Source organism: Cnephaeus nilssonii (assembly GCF_951640355.1).
Source record: "Cnephaeus nilssonii genome assembly, chromosome: 15".
Taxonomy (NCBI): domain Eukaryota; kingdom Metazoa; phylum Chordata; class Mammalia; order Chiroptera; family Vespertilionidae; genus Cnephaeus; species Cnephaeus nilssonii.
The window spans coordinates 10,398,346-10,425,411 of record NC_137086.1 but is presented as its reverse complement, the minus strand read 5'-3'; the positions used below and the strand labels follow the sequence as shown (position 1 = coordinate 10,425,411).

General features: G+C 54.7%; 1 protein-coding gene across 3 annotated transcripts in view; it reads left to right on the top strand.

Annotated features, from left to right (window-relative positions):
- The first annotated feature begins 568 nt into the window (after window positions 1–568).
- Window positions 569–27,066, top strand: part of ADCY3 (adenylate cyclase 3) — a 55,770-nt gene continuing 29,272 nt past the window's right edge. For 2 of the 3 annotated variants that reach the window (XM_079791908.1, XM_079791906.1), the window contains exons 1-3: window positions 569–1,410; window positions 1,900–2,755; window positions 20,540–20,689. In XM_079791908.1, the coding sequence (XP_079648034.1) occupies window positions 2,075–2,755; window positions 20,540–20,689 (831 nt within the window). In that variant the 5' untranslated portion in view covers window positions 569–1,410; window positions 1,900–2,074. The remainder of the gene's footprint in view (window positions 1,411–1,899; window positions 2,756–20,539; window positions 20,690–27,066) is intronic. The other variant, XM_079791907.1, reaches the window with a different exon arrangement.

Here is a 27,066-nt window from a genome sequence, read left to right as displayed (position 1 = left end):
ACTCCTGGATGGCACCTGGGAGCTCCAGGAGGCAACTCCACCCGGAGCCGGGATGGCGGAGCTCCTCTCGGACCCATTTCCTCTGCTCTCCCCAGGGGGCCCATCCCCTAAAGTCCTCAGCCATCCCCTCCCCCTCCCACACGCTTTTATTCCAAAACAACCCATCTGCTCCTCTCCCTTCATCCGAATCCCTAAAGCCCACGGTGGACAAGGTGCTCTGTCAAGGCCAAGGACAGTAATTTATACTAAGATGTAAGAGACTGATAGGCGTCACCGCGAGCATTTGAGATTTTAAATGAGAGTTTGTCAATTCAAACACACCCTCTCAAACAGGTGGGCTGTGCGCGGCCGGTCTTTGTGAAGCCCCGTCTCTTCCAGGTCCACGTGCCTCCCGGGCCACTCCTACCCCCGCGCGCCCAGAACCGGGCGCAGCTGCCGGCCCTTCGGCGGGAGGCTCAGGCCCCTCGCCCGGCGCTCGGGCTGCCAGAGTGGGCGGGGACACGGGCCCGGCACGCCCGGCCCGGGAGCCGTCCCGAAACCTCGGCCCCGGCCTCTGCGCGCCGGAAGGAAGCCGCTGCGGAGGAGGGGGCCACGGGGGTGTCCCGGGGGCGCCTCACCTGCCGCAAGGCACGTCCCCGGCTTTCACCTTCCGAGAGCCGGCCCGCGGGGGCGGGAGCCCGTGCTCCCATCCTCCTGCCCACGCAGCAGGCGCCGCCGGCCCGCCGCCCGGGTCCGGAGCGCAGGGCCCCTCGGACGCCCCCGCCCTCGCCCCGCGCGCCTCGCCCTCCCCAGCCCCTGCGCGGGTCCCGGGCCTGGAGACGGGAGCCTCACCCGCCCCCCAACTCCCGGACGCGCTCGCCGAGAGGGCGGCGTCTGAGCGAGAGGAGGAGGAAGGGAGGGGCGCCGCCCGCCTCCGGGGGCCTGGAGCGCGCGTGGCCCCGGAGCCGCCCGCGCCGCGGGGACTCGGCTGGCACCGCTCGGCGCGCGGGCGGCGGAGGATGCTGGCGGGCTTCCCCGGCCTCGGCCCGCGCTCCCGCCGGGAGGGCCCCGCGTGCGCCCCTCGCCGTGCCGCCGCCGCCGCCTCGGCCGCAGCGGTGGCGAGAGGTTAGGCGGCCGGCTGCACCGCGCACGCCGGCCCTGATCCCGCGAGCCGCAACGCGGGCGCCCCGAATTCTCCAGTCCCCGTCGCCTCCTGCCTCCTCCCGTGGCCGGGCGCCTGTGGATCCTGACGGCGGGGAGTCGCGCTGCAGCCGGGGTTCGGGGGCCATGGCGCGGGCTGGGCGGCGCGGCTCCGCGGGGAGCAGCCCCCGGGCGCGCTGAGCCTCCTGCCCCGCCCGCCGCACGCGTGACCCGGCCCCGCAGCCTCGCAGGGACCGGCGCGGACCACGCGGCTCCGGAGTTCCCGCACAGGTAAGCGCAGGGGCGGGCCGGCCTTCCGGGGGGCACCCAGTGCCGGAGGTGGGGCGTCGGAGTCGCGGGGGGCTGGGTGGGGAAGGAAGTAAACAGAAGGAAGGTTCAGGAATCCCCAGGATGGCCCCGGCTTCGGTCTGGCGCGCTGCGCCCGAGGCGTGGGCCTGGAGGAGGCTTCGGTGAGCAAGTCAGGGACCGACCGAGAGAGGAGAGACCCCGGGGGAGAGGCGGGGTGCGAGGGGTGGCGAGGCGGCCAGGTCTCTGCGAGCCGAAGACAGGGCACGGCGTTGGGGCGGGAGGGACGGAGCGTGTGGTCAGTGGGGGTCGGAGCTGGAGGGGGCTGGGGGGGACCTGGCTCCGCAGCCGCTCGCGGCAGTGGTTCTTGGCCGAGTCCCGGGGTGGGCCGGGTGGGTCGCAGAGAAAGCCCAGGCCGGGGGTGGGGGTGGGGGGGTAAGAGCTGCTTCCACTCGGAGGTGTCCTTTGCTCCAGATGATCAGCGCAGCCTGTGCCCTGGAGACCCGTCCCGCGTCCGCGCGGAGGTGACCGACCGGCGCTCCGCCTCCCCCAGGTCTCAGCCCTGCGAGGTGGTGGCCCGCCCTCCAGAGAGCGCCCTTCTGCCCCCAGCCCGCCGGCCAGGGCCCGTCGGAGCAGACAGCCAGCCAGGATGCCGAGGACCCAGGGCTTCTCCGAGCCCGAGCCCGAGCCCTCGGCCGAGCACTCCGCCGAGTACTCGGCCAGCCTGCCCTCGGACCCGGACCGCCGGAGGGGCCGGGCCCACGAGATCTCGGTGCGGAGCTCGGGGTCCTGCCTCTGCCTGCCCAGCTTCCTGCGGCCGACCTTCGTGCCCGCGTCCCTGGAGAGCCTGTACCAGACCTACTTCCGGAGGCAGCGCCACGAGACCCTGCTGGTGCTGGTGGTGTTCGCCGCGCTCTTCGCCTGCTACGTGGTGGCCCTGTGCGCCGCGCTCTTCGCCGCGGACAGGCTGGCCCCCCTCGCGGTGGCCGGCGTCGGGCTGCTGCTGGACATCGTCCTCTTCGCGCTGTGCAGGAAGGGGCTGCTCCCCAGCCGGGTCGCCCGCAAGGTGGTGCCCTACCTGCTGTGGCTGCTGATCACGGCGCAGGTCTTCTCCTACCTGGGCCTCGGCTTCCCCGGCGCCCACGCCGCCAGCGACACGGTGGGCTGGCAGGCCTTCTTCGTCTTCTCCTTCTTCATCACGCTGCCCCTCGGCCTCGGCCCCATCGTCGTCATCTCGGTGGTCTCCTGTGTGGCGCACACGCTCGTTTTGGGGGTCACCGTGGCCCAGCAGCAGCAGGACAGGCTGAAGGGGATGCAGTTGCTGAGAGAGGTGAGTTTGGCCTTACCCCCGGGTGGGCCCTATTTCAAAGGTGGGGGGCCGCATTGTTCACTTTGGGATGTTGTCAAAATGTGCCCTGGGCGGCACCCCCCCACCCCCCCTTCTCTCAGCCGCCTGTGCAGGGAGGACCTCCTCTCTCCCAACTCCTGGCTTTGCACCAGAGTTGGGCCCGAGGGACTGGAGGCCGTCAGGACATTGGGCCTCAGGGCCACGCGGCCACCCGTGCCCAGCCCACGTGGGTGGCGGGAAGGCCTGCCCAGGCCTGGTCTCGAGGCAGCGTTGTCCTGGCCGCGCTCGCATGGACCTTCGCCGGGAGGGCCTCGCGGGGAAAGAGGTCCCTGGGCTTCTGGGCTCCCGCCTGTCGTGGGCCGGCTTTGGCCGGTGACTGACTCGTGTGGCCTTGGCGTCCCGTGTCTGCCAGCGCGGTGCGGCTGCTGTCGAGGTCCAGGGAAATGCGGGTGGAAGTGTGACTCCCTGGGAAACGGAGGGAAGGTGTGATCGTCCCAGGTCCCGTGTCTGCTGCTGGGAGCCCAGGGTCCCTCGAGCAGTTCAGGGGTCCTCAGACTTTTTAAACAGGGGGCCAGTTCACTGTCCCTCAGACCGTTGGAGGGCCGGACTAGAGTTTTAAAAAAAATATGAACAAATTCCTATGCACACTGCACATATCTTATTTTGAAGTAAAAAAAACAAAACGGCAAAAACACCCGCATGTGGCCCGCGGGCCGTAGTTTGAGGACGCCTGAGTTAGATGATCGGAGGGGTGGCGGTCTCCCCACGGAAGGCGTGGGGTGGGGACACAGACCAGGGGGGGCGGGCAGTGGTGCCAGCCATGGTGGTGGAGCCTCGGGCTGGACAGGTGGACATGTGGCCCCCGCTTCACTGCTGTGTTCCACGGGGTTCCACGGGGTTCCACGGCCCGGCTAAGTGCTGAGGGGCCGCAGAGCCCGGCCTTCTGAGTTTATTACTGGGGACCCACCTGGGTCTCCTCAGGACTTAGTGACGAGGGGTTCTACAGCCGTGAGCCCCGCCTGCTGCCTCATGGGTGGGAAGGGACCTGCCCAGGGCCACGTGGCTGGTGATGGCAGTGCTCTGGCCGGCGTGTCCACGTCTCGGTCCCATTTCCCAGTTCCGTCTCACTGCTCCCGCTACGACGTCATCCTGCTGCCTCCATCTCGGCCAACGCCGTTAGCATTGTCTCCTGGGGCGGAGGGCTGAGTCTCCAGGTGCCCAGCGGTGCCGCTGGGGGTTGATGCAAGAACCCTGTGGGGCCGCCCCACTGCGGCCGCGTTGGTTGGAGGAAAATGCAGGCTTTTCTCTGTGTTAACTTTCTCCTCGTTCTTGGACCCATACGCTTCCTGTTTCCCACCACGGCTCACGGCCGCGCTGTGCCTCTCGATTCTGCAGGTGCACTCGTGCGCGTGTAGGCACAGCAACGGGTCCTCGGTGTGTTCTCCCAGGGATGTGTTCAGTTAAGGTGACAGCCTGCCCCGACTGCCCCGACTGCTGGGCCGGGGAGCGTCAGCGTGTGCCTCTGCCCGCTGAGGCCCTGGGGCAGCGTCTGGGGAAGAAGGGCGAGAGCAGGCCTGGGCTCTGAGTGATCGGACCGAACCGCGGCCTGGTACTGAAGTCACTTCTGCCCTGGCGTCCCTGCCAGGCCCCCGGTGCATGAGTAGTTTCCCGGATGCTTTGCCTTGTCTGTTAGGGAGCAAAACAGAAATTCTCCCCATTGGAGCCCAGACTCTGAACCCATGATTGCTGCGTGTCCTTTGGGGGTTGCTAAGAAACAAAACCCAAACAGATGAGGAAACAGAAAAAGATAGAAAAATAAGTAAACCCAGAATGACCACATGAGCATCCCAGGAGAGCATGGCCTTGACACGGAGGCAGCGCGCTGGCTGGGGCTCTGCGGAGGGGCGGGGAGGGGACGCTCGAGGTCCGTTGGGGAGCCTGAGATCCAGAACGCAGGAGGCCCCAGCTTGCAGTGGGCTGCGCTCCAGAAGTTTGAGTCACTTGTTTGGGACGAATGTGACTTTTCAAAGGTGCCTGGGTTCCCAGGCCGCCCCCCACCGTCCTCCTGAGGGCACGGTGGGAACGAAGCCCCGTGTGGCCCTGCCTGCGGCTCCCCCAGCTGTGAAATGAAGCCTCACTCACCTGCCCCCTGGGCTCATGAACCCCCCCGGGGTGGGGGCACCATCAGGGATAGAAGGGGTGGGGCTGGAGGATGGGGACTTGAGAAGGGGGTGGCCAGACACCCCGCCCCCATCAGGGTAACACCAGGAACTCTCCAGATGCCAGCATCTCCTTTCCTTTCTCCTGCCTGCCAGACTCCCCGTTTCTCTCTCTCCTTCCATCACCTGTTGGCTCCGGCCAGGGAGTTCCTCCTGGGTCCGTGGGGATGAACCCAGGCTCACAGTTAGAAGTGGTCACTGGATTTCTGGGGTTCAGGGCTCAGGTTATCTTCCTCTGCACCCTTCGGTCCCCCAACCCATGCTTGGCTCTGTGCGGGGAATCCCGAGAGACCCGGAGCCTCGGGCAGCCTGACACGCAGAGGGAAGCCATACAGCGGCTCTGGGCTCTTCTCAGGGCGGGCAGGTGGGTTCCACAGAAAGAGCAGAGGAAGGGCAGGGTGTGTGGGGGGTGGGACAGGGGTGTTGCTGGGGCTTCGTGTATTACTGAATGAGTGAATGTTACCGAGCAACAGGTCTGGGCCTTGCAGCCTGCAGGGCCTGGGATGCAGGGGTTCAGAGGATGACAGTCAGAGGCTGTGGTGGGGGAGAGCATGGCCTGGGGCTGGGGGACTGGGGGCTCGGAGGACAGGAGGGGTGAGCTGCAGCGGGCAGGGTTTCCCCACATCCCTCCCCTTGCCTGGGTCCTGGCACCACCAACTTGCCCTTAACTGCCACCAACTGCGCCTTGGGTGAGGTGAGGAAGCAGCTGGGTTTGAGGGCAGGACCAGGAGGAAGCAGCTGATGGGAGAGGATGAAGGGGAAGAGGGGGGTAGGGAGAAATGCAGCCCAGATGATGGGGAGCATTCCTGTGGCCAGTGGCCGCTCCTGAGACGCTCACATGTGCCCATATACACCCGTTAGGTTCTCACGGGGCCGTTGGAGGAATGAGTCTGTGGCAAGTTAGGGGTAAGGACCCCTGAAAAATACAGCTTTCTGTTACAGCAGAGGCTCTTGGGGCACCCAAACCATCATGAGGCCGAGGGGTTTTCCAGGGAGCGTGCGCAGAATGCACGGGAAGAGGGCTTAGGGCCCAGCGTTAGGGAGCAGCCTGGTATGGGGGGGCTCCTGGTGGGGAGCATCCAGGCCTGCCCCTGCCTCTGCTTCCTGCCGGCTCTCCCTGGTCCCAGGCGGCTTGTGATGGTGGATGGGCTGTTGGGAGCAACAGGCAGCCCTGGTCTGCTGGCGTTTGCACCCCTGGTTCTCGTGGGTTGTGGAAACGTAAGACCAGGGGAGTCGAGTGGGGCTGGGGCGTCGGGTGGGGGGCTGGCTGCTCATTGATCTACAGGTGAGCAAGGGCCCAGGAGGCTGCTTTGCTACCGGGTGCGGGAGGGGGGGTGGATACTGTGTAGAGAGGCCCCTTGCAAACCATAGAGCACTACCCACATGCCAGGCATGTGCTTCTCTGCTGCCTTTTCGTCTGGACACACCATCTCTGAGCTTCGATCTGTGAATGAATCAGACCAAGCTTATTTACTGTCCTTTTTCTCACCTCTTTTGTGTGTAACCAACTGGCTCTTCTCTTTTTCTCATTTCGAACGCATTATTTTAAAGACTGTTCCCGATTATGAAATGCTCCACGATGTTGCAGAAGCTTTGGGAACAAGAGGGAACACGTATTCCAGTCCCACCGTAACCATGTTTTTGTGTGGCCTATTCCTTTCTCGTCTTTTCCTACGGAAAATTTTACAAAGCTGTAGGCATTACCCCTGCTTTCCTTCGCGTTAGAGCACAGACTTTTTGCATTTTAAATTAGTCTTCCCAATCCCCATTTCTAATGGCTGTGTCTGATACTGGCTAAACGTGCTGTAATTAATGTTCCTTTTCTGTAGGACGTTCGGTTCCTCTTCATTAACTCATCGCAGGTTTTCCTTATTTACGTACGGCGCCAGCAGGCCCGATGCGCCCTTCCTTCCCCTCCTGGCCACGCAGTGTGTCCGATGCCACCTCCTCCTCTGATCCTGTCTCCGCTGCTTCTTCCAGCAAAATTCCTCGTGGTCCCTGAGAGATTGGCTCTGATTAGTAATGAGACCTTTCCCCTTTCCTCTCTTCAGGAACATTTTCTCTGCTGCAAACAAAATGAAAATGACATGTTTCCGAGCAAATCCCACCCCACCCTTGGCCCCCATTTGAAACCCCAGGGTAAGAGGCCTGGATTTGAACTTGGCGAGATCTCCATGGCTGTGGTTTGTTGTTCCCGTGTCCTTTCACGACGGGTCCCCGTGAATGTGACTGGTGTCAGCTGAGCCGGATCTGGCAGCGTAAGGCCCGCCCCAGCTCCGCGGTGGGCTCCTCGGCTGCCCCTGGGGGGCTGAGTTTTCCACCCAAAGGGACTGGGCCCTGGGGAATGGATGTGTGGGGCGTGGGTCCTTTATTGGGGACCGAGGGGACCAGAGGGGTATGAGCTGTGTCCCCTGCCCCTGGGTGGCCGCCTATGTTCCTTTCCACCAGGGTTAGTGGCGCACCCCTCCCGACCCTCATCGCTGGGTTCGGGGTGGACAGGATCACGGTGCTCACAGTCCGCCTGGCAGGCAGGCGGTGCCACAACTTCCCCGTGGACCCTCCACCCGGCCACGGCCGGCTCGTCCTCTGTTCTTTGCCTCCGTTTCGCTCGGGGCTGGGAGCTCACCATCAGAAGAACCTACCTGGTTTGCAGTCCTTTAAAACCAGTGACAACATTGACGTAGGTCTTGAAGGTATTTCTGATCTGTTACGTCATTTAGTCCTCATGCCTGTCCTGTGAGGGGAAGTTCCTGTCTCGGGCAGGATGTAGAGGAGGGTCGCGCAGTAAAGATGCAGGCGGCTGGTCTCGAGTCCGCCGTCCAGACCCACATGCAGGGAAGGTCCTCTTGCCTGGTGAGGCTGGGAAAGGCAGTAGGTCAGTTAATGCAAGAAGCTAAATTATTGTGGTCCCACAACATGTGGGTCTATAATGCCCCAAAGAGTGAATTTTACTGGACGTGAAAGGGACTAACAACCAAATGCTAGATGATGGTGAACGAATGACCTCGAGACAGTGCAGTGAGAGCTGTGATACCTTAGACATTCTGTGGGGCTGGGGTGGAGGTGGGGGCGGGCTGGGGCACAGAGGAACATTTTGGGGTGATGGAAGTGTTCCGTATGGCTGTTGTGGATGTAGTCGCACAGCTGTATACATTTGTCAGTACTCATCTAAACAGACACATTAAATGGGTGCCTTTAATTGTATGTACACGATAACTCCACAAAGTAGATTTTTTTAAAAGGTCAGTAAAATCTGGGAATCACACAGAGACTCTTGTATACGCATATACATTTATATGCATCTCCAATAGCTCATTCTAACCGAACGCCTTTAGCTGTCGTCACTTGCTCATCTTTTCTGGAGGGAAGCCTCTGTCCCCGCGCCTGGGTGCCCCGCGCCCGGTGGCCTTCTTCTGTAGTTAGGATGTGTGGCCTGTCACTTCCAGTGTCCTTCAGGTGGAGAGAGAATTAAAAGTTGCTTGGAAATAATCTGGGTCTAGAATCCTAGGTTTTTATGACTCTTCTTTTTTTTCGCTAAATTTTTACTGTTGCCTTGCCCACTCCTAAGTCAACAGTAGTTTCTTTTAGCTACGCACGTTTATCAGCAATCCCCAGAATGTTAATTTTACTTAGAAAGAACAACTCTCCTTTCGCACTCATAATTTATCTGTGAAGGCCCTATTTAATTGAATCATGTAAGTCTAATACCAAGAAAAACAGTTGATGTAGCAGGGTTGGGACTTAAACACACCTGACTCTTGGGAAAACACCCGAAGCTGGAGCAGAAATGCAGGAGGGTCCTGCAGAGACCTCCAAACCCGCCCCCCCCCCCCCAGCTGTGTGCGTATGGTCAGTGGGTGGGCAGGGGGAGCGAGGGCCAGAGGTCTTGACTGAGCTGGAATATCGGTCCCGAGGGCTTCAGTGCTGTCCTGTGCTCCTGCCCCTTCCATTCGAGCCCCATCCTGCTGCTCCTCAGCATCCATTCCTCTCTGGTAATCACCATCGTTTCCCCCAGCTCTTGAGAGGCTACATCGATAGACTGGTCTGAGAGCGAAGATCCTTGCAGGGTATTTCCCCTGGCTCGGAATACTTGACTTAACCTGCTGTGTGGTTCATTTTTCCCTTTGGAAAAAGGAGAGATGCTTCCTGACTCATTTCTTCATAAAATACTGTGTGTTCAACTTCTCCCTCTGGAACGTGTCACAAGGCACATTTTGACGTAATGATTACTCTTATCCCCGTCACAGACCACAGGGTCCACTGTCTTTCTCCTGGGTCTGAGGGCGGGGCTCATCCAAGATGACGGAGAGGACATCCGCAAGCCCTCAAGGGGCCACTGGGACACACTAGACCTGTGAGAGTACATGGAAGCAGCATCATTCTGCCTTGGTTAGGAAAGGCCTGGAGGAGGCAGTACTGAGCGGGGCCATGAGGGGCAAATTGGATTTTGAACACTAGATCGGTAGGGAAGGGGCACAAGGTGATTGCTGGTGAGCACTGATTTGGGGCATGAACCTATGAGAACCTTTGCCTGGAGAATTGGGTGTGTGAGATAGTAAGAGAGAAGTCTGGAAGGTATTTGGGATCGGAAATAGAGGACCTAGAAAGCTATTTGAGATAGCTCTGACTACATTTTGTAGGCGCTGGGGAGCAGTGGAGTCCCAGAGGAATAGAGAACACAGAAAACATATTTAAAGTGATAGTGATGGGGAAATTTCCAAATGTGATGAAAATTAAAAACCCCACAGTGCAAGAAGCTCAATATAACTCAGATAAAAAGAATCACACCAAGACACATCACAATTAGATTGCTTACTACTAGTAATGAAGAGAAACTCATAAAAATCAGGAAAAAAAAAAGGACACATTACATAGAGAGGGACAAAGATAAGAATGATGGCAGATGTCTGGTCAGAAATTATCCAAGGAAGAACACAGTAGAACTGGAAAAATAAAAATAGTCAATGTAGAATTCTATACCCAACAGAAATATACTTCAATAAATGAAGGGGAGATAGACTTTTTTTGTAGACAAACTAAAGTTGAGAGAATTAATCATCAGCAGACCTGCACTACAAAAAGTATTAATGACTGTTTAGAGCAAAAATATAAACAATATACTGTAGTTTATAACATAGAAGCAAAATATAATAGAACAAGGGAAGGGGGAGATATGAAAGTATACTATCATAATTTTTTGTACTATATGTAAAATAATAATATTTGAAGTAGTCTTGAAATGGGGAGCAGTGGAGTCCCAGAAGAACAGAGAACACAGTATACACATTATGATAGTATACTTAAACAGTCTCTCTCTTCCTCTCTGAAATCAATAAAAATAAATACCGTATTTTCTGGCGTATAAGACGACTTTAACCCAGGAAAATCTTCTATACACCAGTCGTCTTATACGCCTGAAAATACGGTATATATATTTTAAAAAGATTCAAAATATAAGAAGCCAAAGCTGATATAACTAAAAGGAAGAACAGACAAGTTATGATTATGTTTAAAGATTACAATATTTCTTTCTCAGTTATTGGTAAAACTAATAGACAAATTAGTAAGTATATAGAGCATTTGAACAACCTGAACAACCACCTGGACCAAAGTGATATTTATAGAACCTTCCACCCAACAACTTCAGAATGTACATTCTTTTCTTTTTTAATGTATTTTTATTGATTTCAGCGGGGGGCGGGGAGAGAGAGAGAGAAACATCATTGATGAGAGAAAATCATTGATTGGCTGCCTCCTGCATGTTCCCCACCAGGGAGCGAACCTGCAACCTGTGCATGTGCCCTTACTGGGAATCGAACCGTGACCTCCTCATTCATAGATTGATGCTGAACCACTGAGCCACATGGGCAGGGCCAGAATGCACATTCTATTCAGGTGCATTGGAATGTTTATGAAGGCACACAGTATGCTGGGCCGTAACACAAGATTCCATACATTAAAAAATTATTGAAATCGTGCAAAGTATGATGGATTGAAATAAAAATTAACAGAAATATGTTTTGAAAATCCACAAATATGTGGAAAGTAAGTAAAACATGCCTGCACAACCAATGGATCAACACAGAAATCATAAGATACATTAGAAAATGTGTTGAATTACATGAAAATTAAAACAACATATAAAAAATTTGTGGGATGTAAGCAAAGCAGTACTATGAGGGAAATTTATAGCATCAGAAAGGTCTAAAATTAATGACCTATGATTCCACCATAAGTAAAGTAGAAAAATTAAATCCAGAGTAAGAAATAGGAGGTAATCTACTAGGTATACCGGTTAATAATGCGGATTTTTTTCAATAGATGGAGTTACACATATGTTGATACATATGTGATTTGATAAGTATGCTATTTTGTTGTATTGACAGCAAGCTTCAAAACTTCATATGTCAAATTTGCTGAAATTTGATATTTTTACGCTTAAAAATGTCAAATTTAGTGCCAATAAAAGAGCATTTGTGGAAAGTTTTAATTCATTATTTTGAAGAAAAAGTTATTGTCGTATACTTCGGGAAGCTTATGGTGAACATGCTCCATCTCAAGATACTTGTGAACGCTGGTTTAAACTCTTAAAAGTGATGATTTCAATGTAAAAGACAAAGAACGTCCAGGTCAACCGAAAAAGTTTGAAGACCAACCATTACAAGCATTATTGGATGAAGATGCGTGTCAAACTCAAAAACAACTTTGAGAAAGATTAAACGTTGCTCAGCAAACAATTTCTGATTGTTTACAAGCAATGGGAAAGATTTTAAAGGAAGGAAAATGGGTGCCACATCAACTGAACGAAAAACAAATGGAAAACCGGAAAGTCATTAATAAAATGTTGCTTCAACGACACGAAAGAAAGTTTTTTTTTAATTGAATTGTGACTGGTGATGAAAAGTGGATTTATTTTGAGAATCGCAAATGCACAAAATCATGGGTTGATCCAGGTTAACCATCAACATCGACTGCAAGGCCAGATCACTTCGGAAAGAAGACAATGCTCTGCATTTGGTGGGATCAGGAAGGTGTGGTGTATTATGAGCTTCTAAAACCAGGTGAAACCATTAATACTGATCGCTACCGACAACAAATAATCAATTTGAGCCACGCTTTGATCATGAAACGACCAGAATGTGCCAGAAGACACGGCAAAGTAATTTTGCTTCCTGATGACGCACCATCACACACTTCAAAACCAGTTAAAGACACCTTAAAAGGTCCTGCCTGGGAAGTGTTAACCTACCCGCCGTATTCACAGACCTTGCTCCTTCAGATCACCACTTGTTCCAATCAGTGGCACATGCACTTTCTGAGCAGCACTTCAAAATGTACGAAGAGTGGAAAATTGGGTTTCTGAATGGTTTGCCTCGAAACAAGAAAAGTTCTACTGGGATGGTATCCACCAATTACCTGAAAGATGGGAGAAATGTGTAGCTAGCGATGGACATTACATTTTTTTTTAATTGATTTTTTACAGAGAGGAAGGGAGAAGGATAGAGAGTTAGAAACATCGATGAGAGAGAAACATCAATCAGCTGCCTCCTGCACACCCCCTACTGGGGATGTGCCCGCAACCAAGGTTCATGCCCTTGACTGGAATCGAACCTGGGACCCTTCAGTCCGCAGGCCGATGCTCTATCCACTGAGCCAAACTGGTTAGGGTGATGGACATTACTTTGAATAAAGCACCTTTGATGTTTCTCTTGAAATTGTTTTCTTTGATTACAAAATCCGCATTACTAACTGGTACACCTAGTCTTACCTAATAATAGACAAACATGTAAATTGACCGTAGCTCTGCTACGCTCCCAGCCAATCAGAGTGAGTATGCAAATTAGAAGGCCAAAGATGGCGGCCACCCAGCTGCTCCAGGCACGGAGTGGCCAGGCAGGGCAGGACGCCTGCTATGAGAGGGAGGGCGTGGGGGCGAAGGGATCTACAGGAGTGGAGTGCCGCAGCGAAGACAAGACTGCAGACTCCGGAGTCTGCAGCGAAGACGAAGATGGCAGACTCTAGCCGGAGTCTGCAGCAAAGATGAAGATGGTAGACTCCGGCTGGAGTCTGCAGCGAAGCAGCGAAGACGAAGAAGGCAGACAGCAGACTCTAGCTGGAGTCTGCAGCAAAGATGAAGACGGCAGACTCCGGCTGGAGTCCGCAGCGAAGCAGCGAAGACGAAGAAGGCAGACTCTGGCCGGAGCGAAGGCCTGGGTCCCAGGTGCTGGAGGAAAACCAGTGCTGGAAGCCAAGGGAAGGCAGGCCTATTGCACGAATCTCTTCGTGCAACGGGCCTCTAGTATATATAAAAGCCTAAGCAACCAGCTGACCGGCCAGTAACTATGACGCGCACTGACCACCAGGGGGCAGATGCTCAACGCAGGAGCTGCCGAGCTGCGGTCATGTGGCAGCGGCGGTTCTTGGGTGACGCACCTGGAACCAGAGAGGAGGGAGCCCGGTTCCAGGGTGCGTCACCCAAGAACTGCCCTCTCGCAATCCGGGACTCCTCGGGGGATGTTGGAGAGCCGATTTCGGCCCGATCCCCACAGGCCAGGCCGAGGGACCCCACTGGTGCACGAATCCATGCACCGGGCCTGTAGTAAAAAATAAGAACGGAAAATAGTGAACAAACAATAAAGAAAAATCAGTGAATCCACAGCTGGTTTTTAAATTCAATAAAATTGATAAGCTATAGCTAGGTGATCAGAGAAATGAGAGAGGATACAAATTACAAATGCCAGAATGGAAATGGGAACATGAGTACAGGTCCTACAGACATTAACAGAATAGTAAAATAATGTTACAGACTACTCCATGCCCACAAATTTGACAACTTAGACAAATTGGGCAAATTACTTGAGGCTCAGGGGTGGCGGGGCTACCGCCTGGCAGGAGGGAGTTTCTGCAGAAGGGTCCCCAGGTCTGCTGTGGCCAGGGGGGGTCCAAGAGAGTGGAATAATAGGAAATCTCAAATTTCTTTGTAAAGAGAGTCACTACAGGGAGATTATAAGGCAAAAAGGAGAAAACAGAAATTGTGCTAAACCCCCTGCCTCAGAGGGGAACCACTGTTGACCCGTTAGTGTTTCTGCTCCTGCCCTATTTCCTTTCTAGGAAAATGAGGGCAGGGTTTAGCTAGGTTTTGAGGGAAGGGTGAGAGGTGGCGGGGGGGGGGGGGGGGGCTGCCCGGGGGGTATTTCAGGTGGGGCTGCAGGGGAGTGCTTGCCTGGTGCAGTCAAAGACTCAGGACCCATGGAGTTGGCATTTCCATTTTCTCTTTCTCCCGTCTCTCCCTCCCTCCTGTCCTCCTTCCTCCATTTTCATTCCTTCGCTCGGTAGTCCCTGGAGCCTCCTATGTGCCACGCGTGTGTGGAGTGCTGGGCACAAGTGGTGACTGGCACAGGTCTTGTCCCTGCGGAGCCTATAACATAATGGGCAGACACATCTGTTCCACTCAAAGGCAAACACTCTTAAGCGTTTAAAAATAGTAATGCAAACACGGACGGCCATGGCCTAGAGGGCAAAGCCCCACGCACTGGCAAGGTGAGAGGGAGGCTTCGCCCAGGGACTCGGTGGAAGAGACCGTGCCCTCTGCGGTGTGGGCTGCGCGGGTGCCGAGCTGCAGAGTGCTGCTGGGACACTAGGCACCGCCGCCTGGCGAAAGGGAAGGGTTTCCGCCAGGGCCTGGTGGCAGATGGGAGAAAGGTTCGCAGGGGCCGGGGGCCAGAATGAGGATGTTGAACTTCACCTTCTGGACAGCCGGCAGCTACTGAAGTGTCCGAGCAGGAGGTGGTGCTTGCAAAAAGATACTTTTGGAAGATGAATGTGGTACCAGAGGGTGGGGCGGAAGGACCGAGAGGGAGGAGGGCGCTGAGTCTGTGCCCAGCCCTGTGGGGGGTGAGGGTTGGGGCCAGGAAGTGGCAGGAGGAGGAGTGATGAGGAGGAAGACCAGGAGGCGTTTGTCCAGAAAGAGCAGGTGGAGTGAAGGACCCCCTGGAGGTGCCGCAGGAGCGCCGGGGAGACGGGGAGACGGGGTGGCCCTGTCTCAGGCGTCCCAGACCCGTTTACCAAGGATGTGGGGCTGGGGCGGGCGCTGTTGCCGTTGGCTGGGAGCCGTCGGTGAGCTGAGGCCCCCCCTCGGCTGGCAGAGGTGGACCTTCAGATCGGGGCTGGTGGGCGGGGACCGAGACAGGCTGGGGTTTCCCACCACCCCTGGCTGCACCCGGGAGTCCCCTGGGAGCTTTCTTACCAATGTCAGTGCCTGGCGTCACTGTTTTGGGGGGCTGCCCGGGCATAGCTTCCAGGTGAGTCTAAGGTGCAGCCAGGGATAGGAACTCCTGAGTAAGGGTGAGGGGGGCACACCCAGGTGGCACTAGGTGAGGCAGTTATGGCTGAAAAACGGAAATTCAGGAGTGGAGTTTGCCAGGACTGTGGAATTGGGAGGTCTCTCTGTGATCCTCCCAGGCCTGTCTCTCTGATGTGACCACGTGTTAGCTTCGCCAAGGGCCGGGGGAGGGGGGACAGTAAGAGAAGGGTTGGGACAATGACAAGGAAACTTGGAAAATGACTTAAAAATCTAAAGTAAAAGTCAGGGAACTGGATTAAATGCAGGACACATGAAACAGCAGTAATGGGTGGAGGACAGTGGGTGTGGCTTTGAGTGTACGGGAGAGAGGCTGGCCAGACAAGACAAGAACAATAAGGAGGTGTGACCCGAAGATGAGGAGATTGAGAAAGGGAAAGAGAAGGAACGGACAGAAAACCCATAGGCCCTCGGCTCAGAGATGACCTACAGCAGCGTTCACAGTTGGGGTTAAAGAGCCAGGCAGGTTGGAGGGTCTTGGCTTTGTCTTCATATTGATGACAGCCCCTAGGCATGCAGATCCCCGGGTCTCCAAGGCAGGTGGGGCCCAGAAGTCTCCATTCTTCACCTGTTCCCCTCGGACGTCCCGAGCACCTGGCTCAGAAACGCTGAACAGGGAAACAGCAGCTCAGGACTCAGGGCTGAAAAGAAAGCGGGGTGTCCCCGGGCTGGTCTGGGAGGCTGCGGAGAGGAGGGAGGGCTACTGAGCCATCCCTGGGAAGCAACTGGGGAAGGAAGAAGGGATTCGCGTCCCCAAGGAGAAAGGAAGAGTCCTCCAGGGTCGGAGGAGAGGGACGCTGGCTGGCGCCCGGCAGCCGAGCGTCTGCACGAGGTTTTACTCTCAGGATCTGAGTCGTTTGGAACTGAGGGCGGGGCGTCGGGGCCTCGGTTTGCTCTGTTCAGTGGGTACGTACGTACGTGAGGGCTTTGGAGTTTTTGTGCGGTCAGTGATCCTCCTTCACCTTTCCACCTGCCGTGTGTGTGTGTGTGTGTGTGTGTGTGTGTGTGTGTGTGTGTGTGTGATGGGAATGTTTCTGGAATTCTGAAGATCTCCTGTCTCCTGGTGCACATGCTCCTCTTCCTCGGGGCTGGTCCATTTGTTGTCAAGTTCATTTCAAAGACAGTTCCTGGAAGGCAGGATGTGTGCACTCAATGCAACAAGGACTGCTTCGTGGCGAGAAGCCCTGAGCAGGCAGCATGGGGCCCTGCTGTCACGGTGGCCACTCCCATGAGCACACAATTCATTACTTCCTGCCTTCCCTTCATTTGACATTGGCCGTTGGTTTGAAATCAGTGTACGTTCCCTTGACCGTCCAGAATCCTTACGTTAAAATGGATGTGCGAAGACCCACAGTTGTGTGTGTCCAGCCCAAGCGTTGCTCCCGTTAGGGGCCTTTGCCAACAGGCCCCTGCCCCCCGGAATCATGCAGGGCTCCCTCCGTTTCCGGCGGCTTCTCTCCCCAGGAGATGGGAGCGCCTTGAGGTCTTCTTTCACTGTCCGGACTCCGCATGGAGCCCGCCTCTCACTGAAGACTCAGGAGGGTTGAGTCTTACAAACACGATTCAACATGGTTAAAGAGAGTCCTTGAAGTAGAACTGGGATTATCTGGCCTGGAGACAAAGACCACGGTGACTGAGGAATGGGGTCACATCAGAAAGAGAAGACGCACAGTGCCGTGGCCGGTGTTCTCTGTCTCCGAAGCCACAGGAGATGGGGGGGGGGGGGGCCCTCGGAGGAGCTTTGTGGTTATTAATCATCTGGGCCAGTGGTCGGCAAACTCATTCATCAACAGAGCCAAATATCAACAGTACAACGATGGAAATTTCTTTTGAGAGCCAAGTTTTTAAACTTCAACTTCTTCTAACGCCACTTCTTCAAAATAGACTCGCCCAGGCCGTGGTATTTTGTGGAAGAGCCACACTCAAGGGGCCAAAGAGCCGCATGTGGCTCGCGAGCCGCAGTTTGCCGACCACGGATCTGGGCTAACAGACCCTTTGAAGAACCTGGTGAAAGCAGTGGACTTGCTTCCTTGAACAGCCTTCAGGGTGACGGAGGGACGAGGAAGCAGGTCTCGGAGAGGTTAAGCCACTTGCTCCGGGCCACCCCGCCTGCTGGTGGGGTGTGCGGTCTGTGGACCACACGGCCGGCCTGTTCCCGCAGCGATCATGGCTGTGGGGGCCAGGGAGGCTCGGGCTGGGCTTCCTGGGCTGGGAGGCGGGTTGCCGGCCGAGGTGCCATCTCCCTTGCTGCTTCCGGCACCTTGGAGATTTTTTCCAAAACACCTCAGCTTGTTTTAATGAACCGACGTCAGCGTGGCCGTCCCCCAGCAGCTGAGATCCCAGGTCCCCGCGGGCGGCCAACGCGGACACTGACAGCCGGGGCAGCGTCCTCTCCCCCCGCCCCTTCTCCCCAGCTCTGGAACCCGCAGGCCGCGAGGGTGACTTCCATTTTGGAGCCCGCGTCCCCCAGGGCCGTGAGGAAACGTGCAGGATGTGGTGACTCATCGGATTCCAGGAGGAAGGACTTGGGGAAGGCATTTTCTCACGGGTGCGTTTCTGAGCCCCGGGGTCATAAATACTTTTTCTGTTGTGGGTTAGATGACGCTTCCGCCTGAATGTTTACCCACTTGGGAGATTTGTTCATTCTATTCGTTATTTTAAAGATCTTGGGTTTAAAAAAATTTGGGAGGGGGAAGTAAGACTGCCCAGTCTAAAGCAGGCCACTCGGGTAGCAACCGGAGCTTCTCGGCCTTGTAGGTGCCGGGGAATCCCCCCGAGACTGAAGAACTTCTCCTGCCCGGCTGGCGTGGCTCAGTGGTTGAGCATCAACCTATGAGCCGGTAGGTTATGGTTCAATGCCCGGTCAGGGCACATGCCCAGGTTGCGGGCCCAGTCCCCAATGGGGCGTGCAGGAGGCAGCTGATGGATGATTCTCTCGTCATTGATGTTTCAATCTCTTTCCCCCTCTCCCTTCCTCTCTGAAATCAATAAAAACATGTATTTTTACAAAACTCGTCCTCCTGGCTCCCCCTGCTCTCTCTGGAACCTTCCTCCCCCTAGCCGACCCCCGCTTCCTGGCCGGAGGGCTCCTCGGCTTGGCTGCATCACCCTTTCAGATCTGGGCCCTGGCCTCGGAGGCTGGAAATGGCTTGTAGGGCCCTGACTAGCCTCCCACACGGCGGGTGAGGGGGCGGCGGCGGGGGGTGGGGGATTGCTCAGCTCCTTCCGGGCCCTGTTGTGGGGTTGCGTGGGAGAGGGGCCAGGTGGACCAGAAAGTTTAGATATTAGATATTTGGGGCGTTCTAAGAAACCCAAGGCTTGGGGCTCCCGGGAGAAAGGTCTAGAAACAGATGAGCTTACTGGGAGGCTGGAGGGAGTTGTCTGGCATGGATGGGACCCGCGGGACCCATCTTGCTCTCCAGCAGCGTTTTGCCTCCACATCCCTGCAGCCGGGAGTGCAGCTGGGGAGGGGAGCAGGCCTCTGTGACTCCGGTGCTCAGGGGACAGGAGGTAGCGTGGCTCTGTGGCCAGCCTGCAAACTGACCTGCCTCCCTTCCATCCAGCCTTCTTCCCCAGCCTCTCTGTGACCTTCCCCAGGTCACAACCCCCACCTCCACCCCCCACCTCCCACCCCCCACCCCTGTCCCAGCCTTTGCCCTCAGGGGTGAGGTCAGATGAGGACCAGACAGTCAGGAATGCAGGGACCTTCGCCATGAGTCAGTCCGCCCCTCAGCTCACCTGTGATGAAACGGGCGCGCAGAGAGGCGATTTGACTTGGCAGGTTCCCGGCTAGCGAGGGGCAGGGCCACAGTCCAGGGCTCCTCGTGCATTCGTTTCCTACACTGTCTTACCCACTGTGCATTCAGCCCTAGCCGGTTTGCTCAGTGGTTAGAGCACCAGCCTGCGGACTGAAAGGTCCCAGGTTCGATTCCGGTCAAGGGCATGTACCTTGGTTGTGGGCACATCCCCAGTAGGGGGTGTGCAGGAAGCAGCTGATTGATGTTTCTCTCTCATCAATGTTTCTAACTCTCTCTCCCTCTCCCTTCATCTCTGTAAAAAAATCAATAAAATATATTTTAAAAATAAATAAATACCCACATTTCAGTGCAAGGAATGCTGCTCGGCCTGGATGGTCCCCGGGCATGAACAAACCCGAGTCTGTTACGCGGTCTGGGTGAGAAGCTTTGGTGGTGGTGGGCTGCTCTCTGACAGTCTGCACGGTCTGGTTGGGTTTTCTTGGGCGGACACCCAGCGGGGGTGGTCAGCCAGCACCTGCTGTGGAGGGCAGGAGACCCCGCTCAGAGCTCGGTGCCCACTGAGAGTGACAGTCCGGGCGGGTGTGTCAGGGTTGCCTTCGGCAGCAGGTAATCCAGGTCTGCAGTCTGGCGGCCTTTGGAGTGGCCTGGGGCCCACACACCCAGGGAGCCTGCCGGTGCCGGGACAGAGGAACAGGCTCTCCCAGCCCAAAGAAGCTCTCTGTGCCCATGCGCCGAGCTCGCCGCACACACACCAGGTCCCAAACCCCCGCCGCCTCTTCCTGTAGCTTCGGTTCCTCGCGGGACCTGGGGACGGGTACTGGCCGCCCCTCACCTGCTGGCAGGGGTGACCAAGGATGCATGTGAACCCCAGGGACCTGTAAACCTGTGGCACAGGTGCAGGGTAGCAAGGGCAGCATTGTGACTCGGGAATCGGCCCAGGACCTCTTCGGGTCTCCGGTGACCTTTTCCACGGCTCACGGCTCGTAGGGTGGTGCAGCCGCGGCTGGTGGACCTGGGCTGCTGCACTCTGCTCCCAGCTCATCGGCACCGGGGTGCACTCAGTCAGTACGTGCTCAGCGCGTGGTGGTCGAACGAACGCGCGGACGAATGCATGGGCAGCAGAGGGGACTGCTCAGGCCTCCCAGGTGGGTGGGTTGGCCAGCTTAGCGGGAGGGGAGCACAGCCACCCCCCCCCCCCAGCAGCCTTCTAGGCCTGGAGCCACGCCCTTGGGTGGGCCTCCCCAGCCACGGCCACTAGGCAGGGTCTGCCGCAGGGACCTGACGTCCCTCGGGGGTCACGGGCTCTGCTGGGGCCCTCCCTGGACACTGGCAACTTGGGGTTGGGTCTCCGTCACCGCGCCCCACCCCCAGCCCCTCTCCCGGAGACGCGCCTTCACCGCTGTCCTCTTCTCTCCCCCTCGGGGCGCAGATCCTGGCCAACGTCTTCCTCTACCTGGGCGCCATCGTCGTGGGCATCATGTCCTACTACATGGCAGACCGCAAGCACCGCAAGGCCTTCCTGGAGGCCCGCCAGTCGCTGGAGGTGAAGATGAACCTGGAGGAGCAGAGCCAGCAGCAGGTGAGGCTCTTGGGCTCGGAGCTGGTCCTGCCTGTGGTGGGGGGCGGAGGGGGGGGAATCCAGTGTGCAGCCCCGTGGGCCGTGGGCCGTGGAGTGCACCCACCAGGTCAGGTGCTCGCGGCCTCACGCCCCCTCAGGGGTCCCTCGCCCGGAAGGGCTCCTCCCGACTTCAGGGAGCTTCTCTTACTGGAAAGTCACTCCCGAATCTCCTCTGTGCTTGGCCTCAGCCTCCCTCTGTCCCTTTTTCGGCTTTTTTTTTTTTTTGTCCTTATATTTAAAACTTTTTAAAGAAATACATCACCCCAGCAGCCACCAGTGGCTCCCTGTGTTCCTGTCCCCGGTGAACAAGTGCTGTAGGTTGAACGCTTGTCCCCCGTGGGCTTGTTAGTCCTCCTCGGCCACTCTCGGAAGGTCAGGGGCAGATGCGCACTGCCCACCTACTGTGCGCACAGAACTGCTCTCCCTCCAGCGGGACCCATCCCCTGGCCTCGGGGCCCTCTGGGTGAAGTCCACCCGCCTGCCCCGGGCGCTGTTTTCTTCGTGCTCGGGGCCATCTCCCCGCTGCCTTCCCCCTCTAAGTCATGTTTAACCAAGGGAAACCAGCGGGACCCCCCGGGACCCCACCGTTTACATTTTTCTCTGCGGTAAGTGCCCGCTGTTGCGCTGTTGACCGGCTGACGGCAGCCCCAGCCGCCGCAGCTCCTCCCCTTCTCGTGTGAGTCAGACTTCCGCAGCGTTTCTGGTCTGGATTCTTCTCATGCTTTGGAAGGTCCCCAGAAATGACATCCACCGGTTTCCTGTCATCCAGAGGCTGTTTCTCCTTCACGCACAAACCCAAGTGGAAAAGACACGACTCTCTGCTCTGGGAACCGTGTCTCTGCGTTCCCGGGGCGCCGTGCGCTCTGGGTTCACGAGAGGCAGCGTTCGTGGACTCTGCCACGCAGGTGGCCCGGGCTGTGGTTTCGGGGTCCCTCTGGAGCCTGGGTGGTGGGGGCCCATCGGCGGGCCTCACATTCTCTAGACAGTGTTGTTGGGAGGCCCACGCGGATTCATTCAGCCCATGGCCCTGGCCTCTGTCCTGGGGGCGTGTTTTCTCTGTCTGTTTAGCAGTGAGATCTGGAAGCTTCCGAGCTGGGCCTCGGGCTCGTTCCTTCAGAGGCAGGTTCTAGGAGAGGACGCGCCCGGCCTCCCCGGTGACAGGGCCAGGCTGAGCTCACCGCGTGAGGCCCTTCTCCTCGGCCTCAGTCCTGTGGTTCCCGATATTTAAAGAACCCTCTGTGCAGTGAGTGCTGCTTGAAAGGCCTTAGTTCCTGGCTTTTATGCTGTCTTGTCTCGTTCGCCTCTGGCCTCTCCTACTGTGGACGCGTTTCTCGGTTTTTTTTTTGTTGTTTTTTTTTAATATATTTTATTGATTTTTTACATAGAGGAAGGGAGAGGGATAGAGAGTTAGAAACATCGATGAGAGAGAAACATCGATCAGCTGCCTCCTGCACACCTCCTACTGGGGATGTGCCCGCAACCAAGGTACATGCCCTTGACCGGAATCGAACCTGGGACCTTTCCGTCTGCAGGTCGACGCTCTATCCACTGAGCCAAACCGGTTTTGGCTCCTCGGGTTCTTGACATAAAAAAACACAAGGCGTGCCACCGCTTTGCGAAGCCAGGAGTTGTTTCCTTCGATATCTGTGTGGTTTTCCACATGCCGACCTGCCTCAGTCCTGTCTGTCTCTTCCTGTGTCACCCGGGACCTCTTCCCCCCCATCGAACAGTGCTGGGCGGGGTCTCCTGGGGCGGAGAGGGAGGCCCCTGGGTCTCACCCTGGATCTGTTCGTCTCTAAATAGGTGTTTGACGAGTTACCCACCCCTTAGAGCCTCGCTTTTCTCATCGGCAAAGTTGGGGGTATTGACACTCCAGAGGGGAGGTATTCAACCTCATCGTGCAGGGTTCCCCGGGTCCCACGGGAAACTCAGGCAGAAGCACTTTGTGACCAGTGAGCTTGGAAGTGGGGATGGCCAGGCTGCAGTGCATGGGCCACGAGGCCCGCTTTCCATGCCTTGTGCTAGGTGCTTGCTCCGGGCAGGGTCAGAGCATGGAACCTGGGGCCTGGCACAGAGGGCCACCCTGTGTGCTGGGGACTCCCGAATGCCATAGAGCAGCCTGGGGGCGCCAGCAGTCTGCCCGGGGCACTGGCCCCAGGAATGAGAGGCCCCAGGAGGCAGAAGGGAGGTGTAGGGGAGAGGCACACACCTACACGCCCAGGCCTTGCTGGGACACAGCAGGTGTGGGTACATGTCCATCAAGTGGAATGAATTTATCTAGCCCAGGTCTAGCTTGTGTGTGACCTTGGGCTACTTCTTTCACCTCTTTGGGCCTCAGTTTCCCCTATGTGTAAAGTATAGATGGTAATAAGACATTGGGATAAAATGGGTAATACTAGGTGTACCGGTTAATAATGCGGAATTTTTTTCACTAGATGGAGTTACACGTATGTTGATATATATGTGATTTGATACGTATGCTATTTTGTTGTATTGACAGCAAGCTTCAAAACTTCATATGTCAAATTTGCTGAAGGTGTTAACATCATAGATATTTTTATGCTTAAAAATGTCAAATTTCGTGCAGGAAGTTTTAATTCATTACTTTATTTTGAAGAAAAGTGCTGCTGAAAGTTATCGTATACTTTGGGAAGCTTATGGTAAACATGCTCCATCTCAAGATACTTGTGAACACTGGTTTAAATGCTTTAAAACTGATGACTTGGATGTGAAAGACAAAGAACGTCCAGGTTAACTGAAAAAGTTTGAAGACCAACAATTACAAGCATTATTGGATGAAGATGCGTGTCAAACTCAAAAACAACTTTGAGAAAAATTAAACGTTGCTCAGCAAACCATTTCTGATCGTTTACAAGCAATGGGAAAGATTTTAAAAGAAGGAAAATGGGTGCCACATCAACTGAACGAAAGACAAATGGAAAACCGAAAAGTCATCAGTAAAATGTTGCTTCAATGGCACAAAAGGAAGTCTTTTTTGAATTGAATTGTGACTGGCGATGAAAAGTGGATTTGTTTTGAGAATCCCAAACGCACAAAATCATGGGTTGATCCAGGTCAACCATCAACATCGACTGCAAGACCAAATCGCTTCGGAAAGAAGACAATGCTCTGCGTTTGGTGGGATCAGGAAGGCGTGGTGTATTATGACCTTCTAAAACCAGGTGAAACTGTTAATACTGATCGCTACTGACAACAGATAATCAATTTGAACCACGCTTTGATCGTAAAACGACCAGAATGTGCCAGAAGACACGGCAAAGTAATTTTGCTTCAAGATGACGCGCCATCACACACTTCAAACCCAGTTAAAGACACGTTAAAAGATCTTGCCTGGGAAGTATTAACCCACCCGTTGTATTCACCAGACCTTGCTCCTTCAGATTACCACTTGTTCCATCGATGGCACACGCACTTTCTGAGCAGCACTTCAAAACGTACGAAGAAGTGGAAAATGGGGTCTCTGAATGGTTTGCCTCAAAACAAGAAAAGTTCTACTGGGACGGTATCCACCAATTACCTGAAAGATGGGGGAAATGTGTAGCTAGCGATGGACATTATTTTGAATAAAGCACTTCTGATGTTTCTCTTGAAGTTATCATGTTTTCTTCTATTACAAAATCCGCATTATTAACCTGTACACCTGGTATGTGTAAGGCCCTTTGGAAATGAGGAAAGGCACTCTCACCATTGGGAGGGCTGGAATTCTCCTCCCTCCTGGCAGTTTCAATTTGCTCGTCTTTTCCTTAGGAGTTCTGGGACTGTGTACACAAGAGAGATTGGCGTACCATTTTAGTTTTCTTTCAGTGACTTTGACAAGTTTGGGTCTCATGGTAATGCCAGACTTAGGAAATAATTTGAGATGTGTTCCCTCTTTCTAATCCCTGGAAGAGTTTGAGGAAGATTTGGGTCATTGTTAAATGTTTAGCATCAGTCACTGGTGAAACCCAGTGGGTCTAGAGTTTTCTCTGTGAGAAGATTCAGTTTCCTTCACAGATAAAGGTTTTTATATTTCTCTTTGTTTAAGCTTTGGAAAGGTGTGTTTTTTCAGGAACTTGTTCATTTCATCAGACATTGAACTCTAGGTTGCCACATTTTTACTTTCAATCCTTTGAAGGTCTCATTCCATTAGCCTCTGGCTTCCATCGTTTTTGTGGAAATGCCAGCTGTCAGACATACAGTTGCTCCTTTTAAAGTAATTGCGTATTTTTTCCCTCTGGTTGCTTTCACAGTTTCGTCTTTGGTTTTTAGCAGTTTTCCAATAATGGACCTAGGAATTTGTTTTGTAGTTACTCTGCTAGGTATCTGAAGAGCTTCTTGAATTGATGGCTTGATGACTTTTATCAGTTTCGAAAATTTTCGGCAAGTAGCTTTTTTTAAAAAAGTAAGTATTATTGAAAGTATTACATATGTCCCCTTTTCTTCCATTGACCCCCTCCAGACCACCCCCACCTCCCCCAGGCCTTCAGCACCCCATTGTCTGTGTCCATGGATTATGATTTATGCATACAAAGCAAGTAGCTTTTGTTGCTTCTGTCTGGTTCTTTCCCTTCTAGGACTCTAGATATTCTTATTAGACATTTTTACCACATTCCATAATTTTCCCCCCCTGAATCTCATCTTCCTTTTTGTTTCTTTCTGTGCATCAGATAGAATCTTTTTACTGACTTGACTTCCAACAGTTGAATCCTTAATTTCGGTTCTTGGATTTGTTGTTGTTGTTGTTGTTCTAGAACAGTGGTCGGCAAACTGCGGCTCGCGAGCCACATGCGGCTCTTTGGCCCCTTGAGTGTGGCTCTTCCACAAAATACCACAGCCTGGGCGAGTCTATTTTGAAGAAGTGGCGTTAGAAGAAGTTTAAGTTTAAAAAATTGGGCTCTCAAAAGAAATTTCAATTGTTGTACTGTTGATATTTGGCTCTGTTGACTAATGAGTTTGCCGACCACTGTTCTAGAATGTCCATTTTATTTTAAAACATACATTCCAGTTCTTTGGTTAAGGTCTCCATTTGGTCACCTATTTCTTGGAAAATATTAAATATTTATTTATTTCTCTCCTTCCCGCTATGTGACACTCTGGTCTTTAGTCTTCTGAAAATTGGGGCGAAAAATAATACCATTGTCATGGGTTGTTTGAGAATCACATAAAGAACTCTGAGTCTAGAAGCCATGAAGCCCTTTAGTGCGATTAGCTGTGGCCACCCTGGCTCCTGGGGTCACCAGCTGAGGGGAGGGGCTGGGAGGTAGCTGGGGCTGGTGTGCCTTTCTCCATGGTGACAGTCGAGATGCAGGTTGCTTCCTCCCCAGTTCTGGGGTGGTTTTATGTCCCAGGAATGTCAGCTGATGTGTCCTCGGGGCTGAGTGGAGGCTGGTGGTAGAGGCTACACAGTCCCATTTCATGTTTCTCCTTGTGGGAATAAGAGTGAGATAACAGAGCCCTGACCGGTTTGGCTCAGTGGCAGGGGTCCTCAAACTTTTTAAACAGGGGACCAGTTCACTGTCCCTCAGACCGTTGGAGGGCCGGACTATAGTTTAAAAAAAACCTATGAACAAGTTTCTATGCACACTGCACATATCTTATTTTGAAGTAAAAAAACAAAACGGCAAAAACACCCGCATGTGGCCCGCGGGCCGTAGTTTGAGGACGCCTGGGATAGAGCGTCGGCCTGCGGACTGAAGGGTCCCAAGTTCGATTCCGGTCAAGGGCATGTACCTTGGTTGCAGGCACATCCCCACTAGGAGGTGTGCAGGAGGCAGCTGATCGATGTTTCTCTCTCATCCATGTTTCTAACTCTATCCCTCTCCCTCTCTGTAAAAAATCAATAAAATATATATATATTTAAAAGTATTTGACCAAAATGATCAAATATTAAAAAAAAAAAAAGAGTGAGATGGCAGATCTGAGAGCACTTTGGAAAGGGCTGTGGCACGTCCTAGGAGGACAGGAGACACAGCTGGTTTGACGTGGCTCCTGTGGAAGGAACTGTTGCGGTGGGTCCCACACCAGCCCCCATGCACTCACAGTGTTCATGACCTTGTGAAAAAGATTCCCAATTAGAAACAATTGCCAGTACACTCTTTGCCGGAGAAGCCTCCTTTCAGAGGTTAGTTCTCAGGGTCCACGTCTCACCGATGATGAGGTTGGCGTGTATTGATCTTGTTTCCTAAACTGCTCTGGGAGGAAGCCCAGTGTGTGCGGAGGGGAAGGCCTGCCACGGCAGCTGTGTGGCCACCAGAGGACGTTCTCCTCCTGGGCCTTGTCCCCCTCAGCCGGACAGTGGAGCTGGGGGTTAGCTGGTGTCAGGGCCCGCCTCCTGCTCC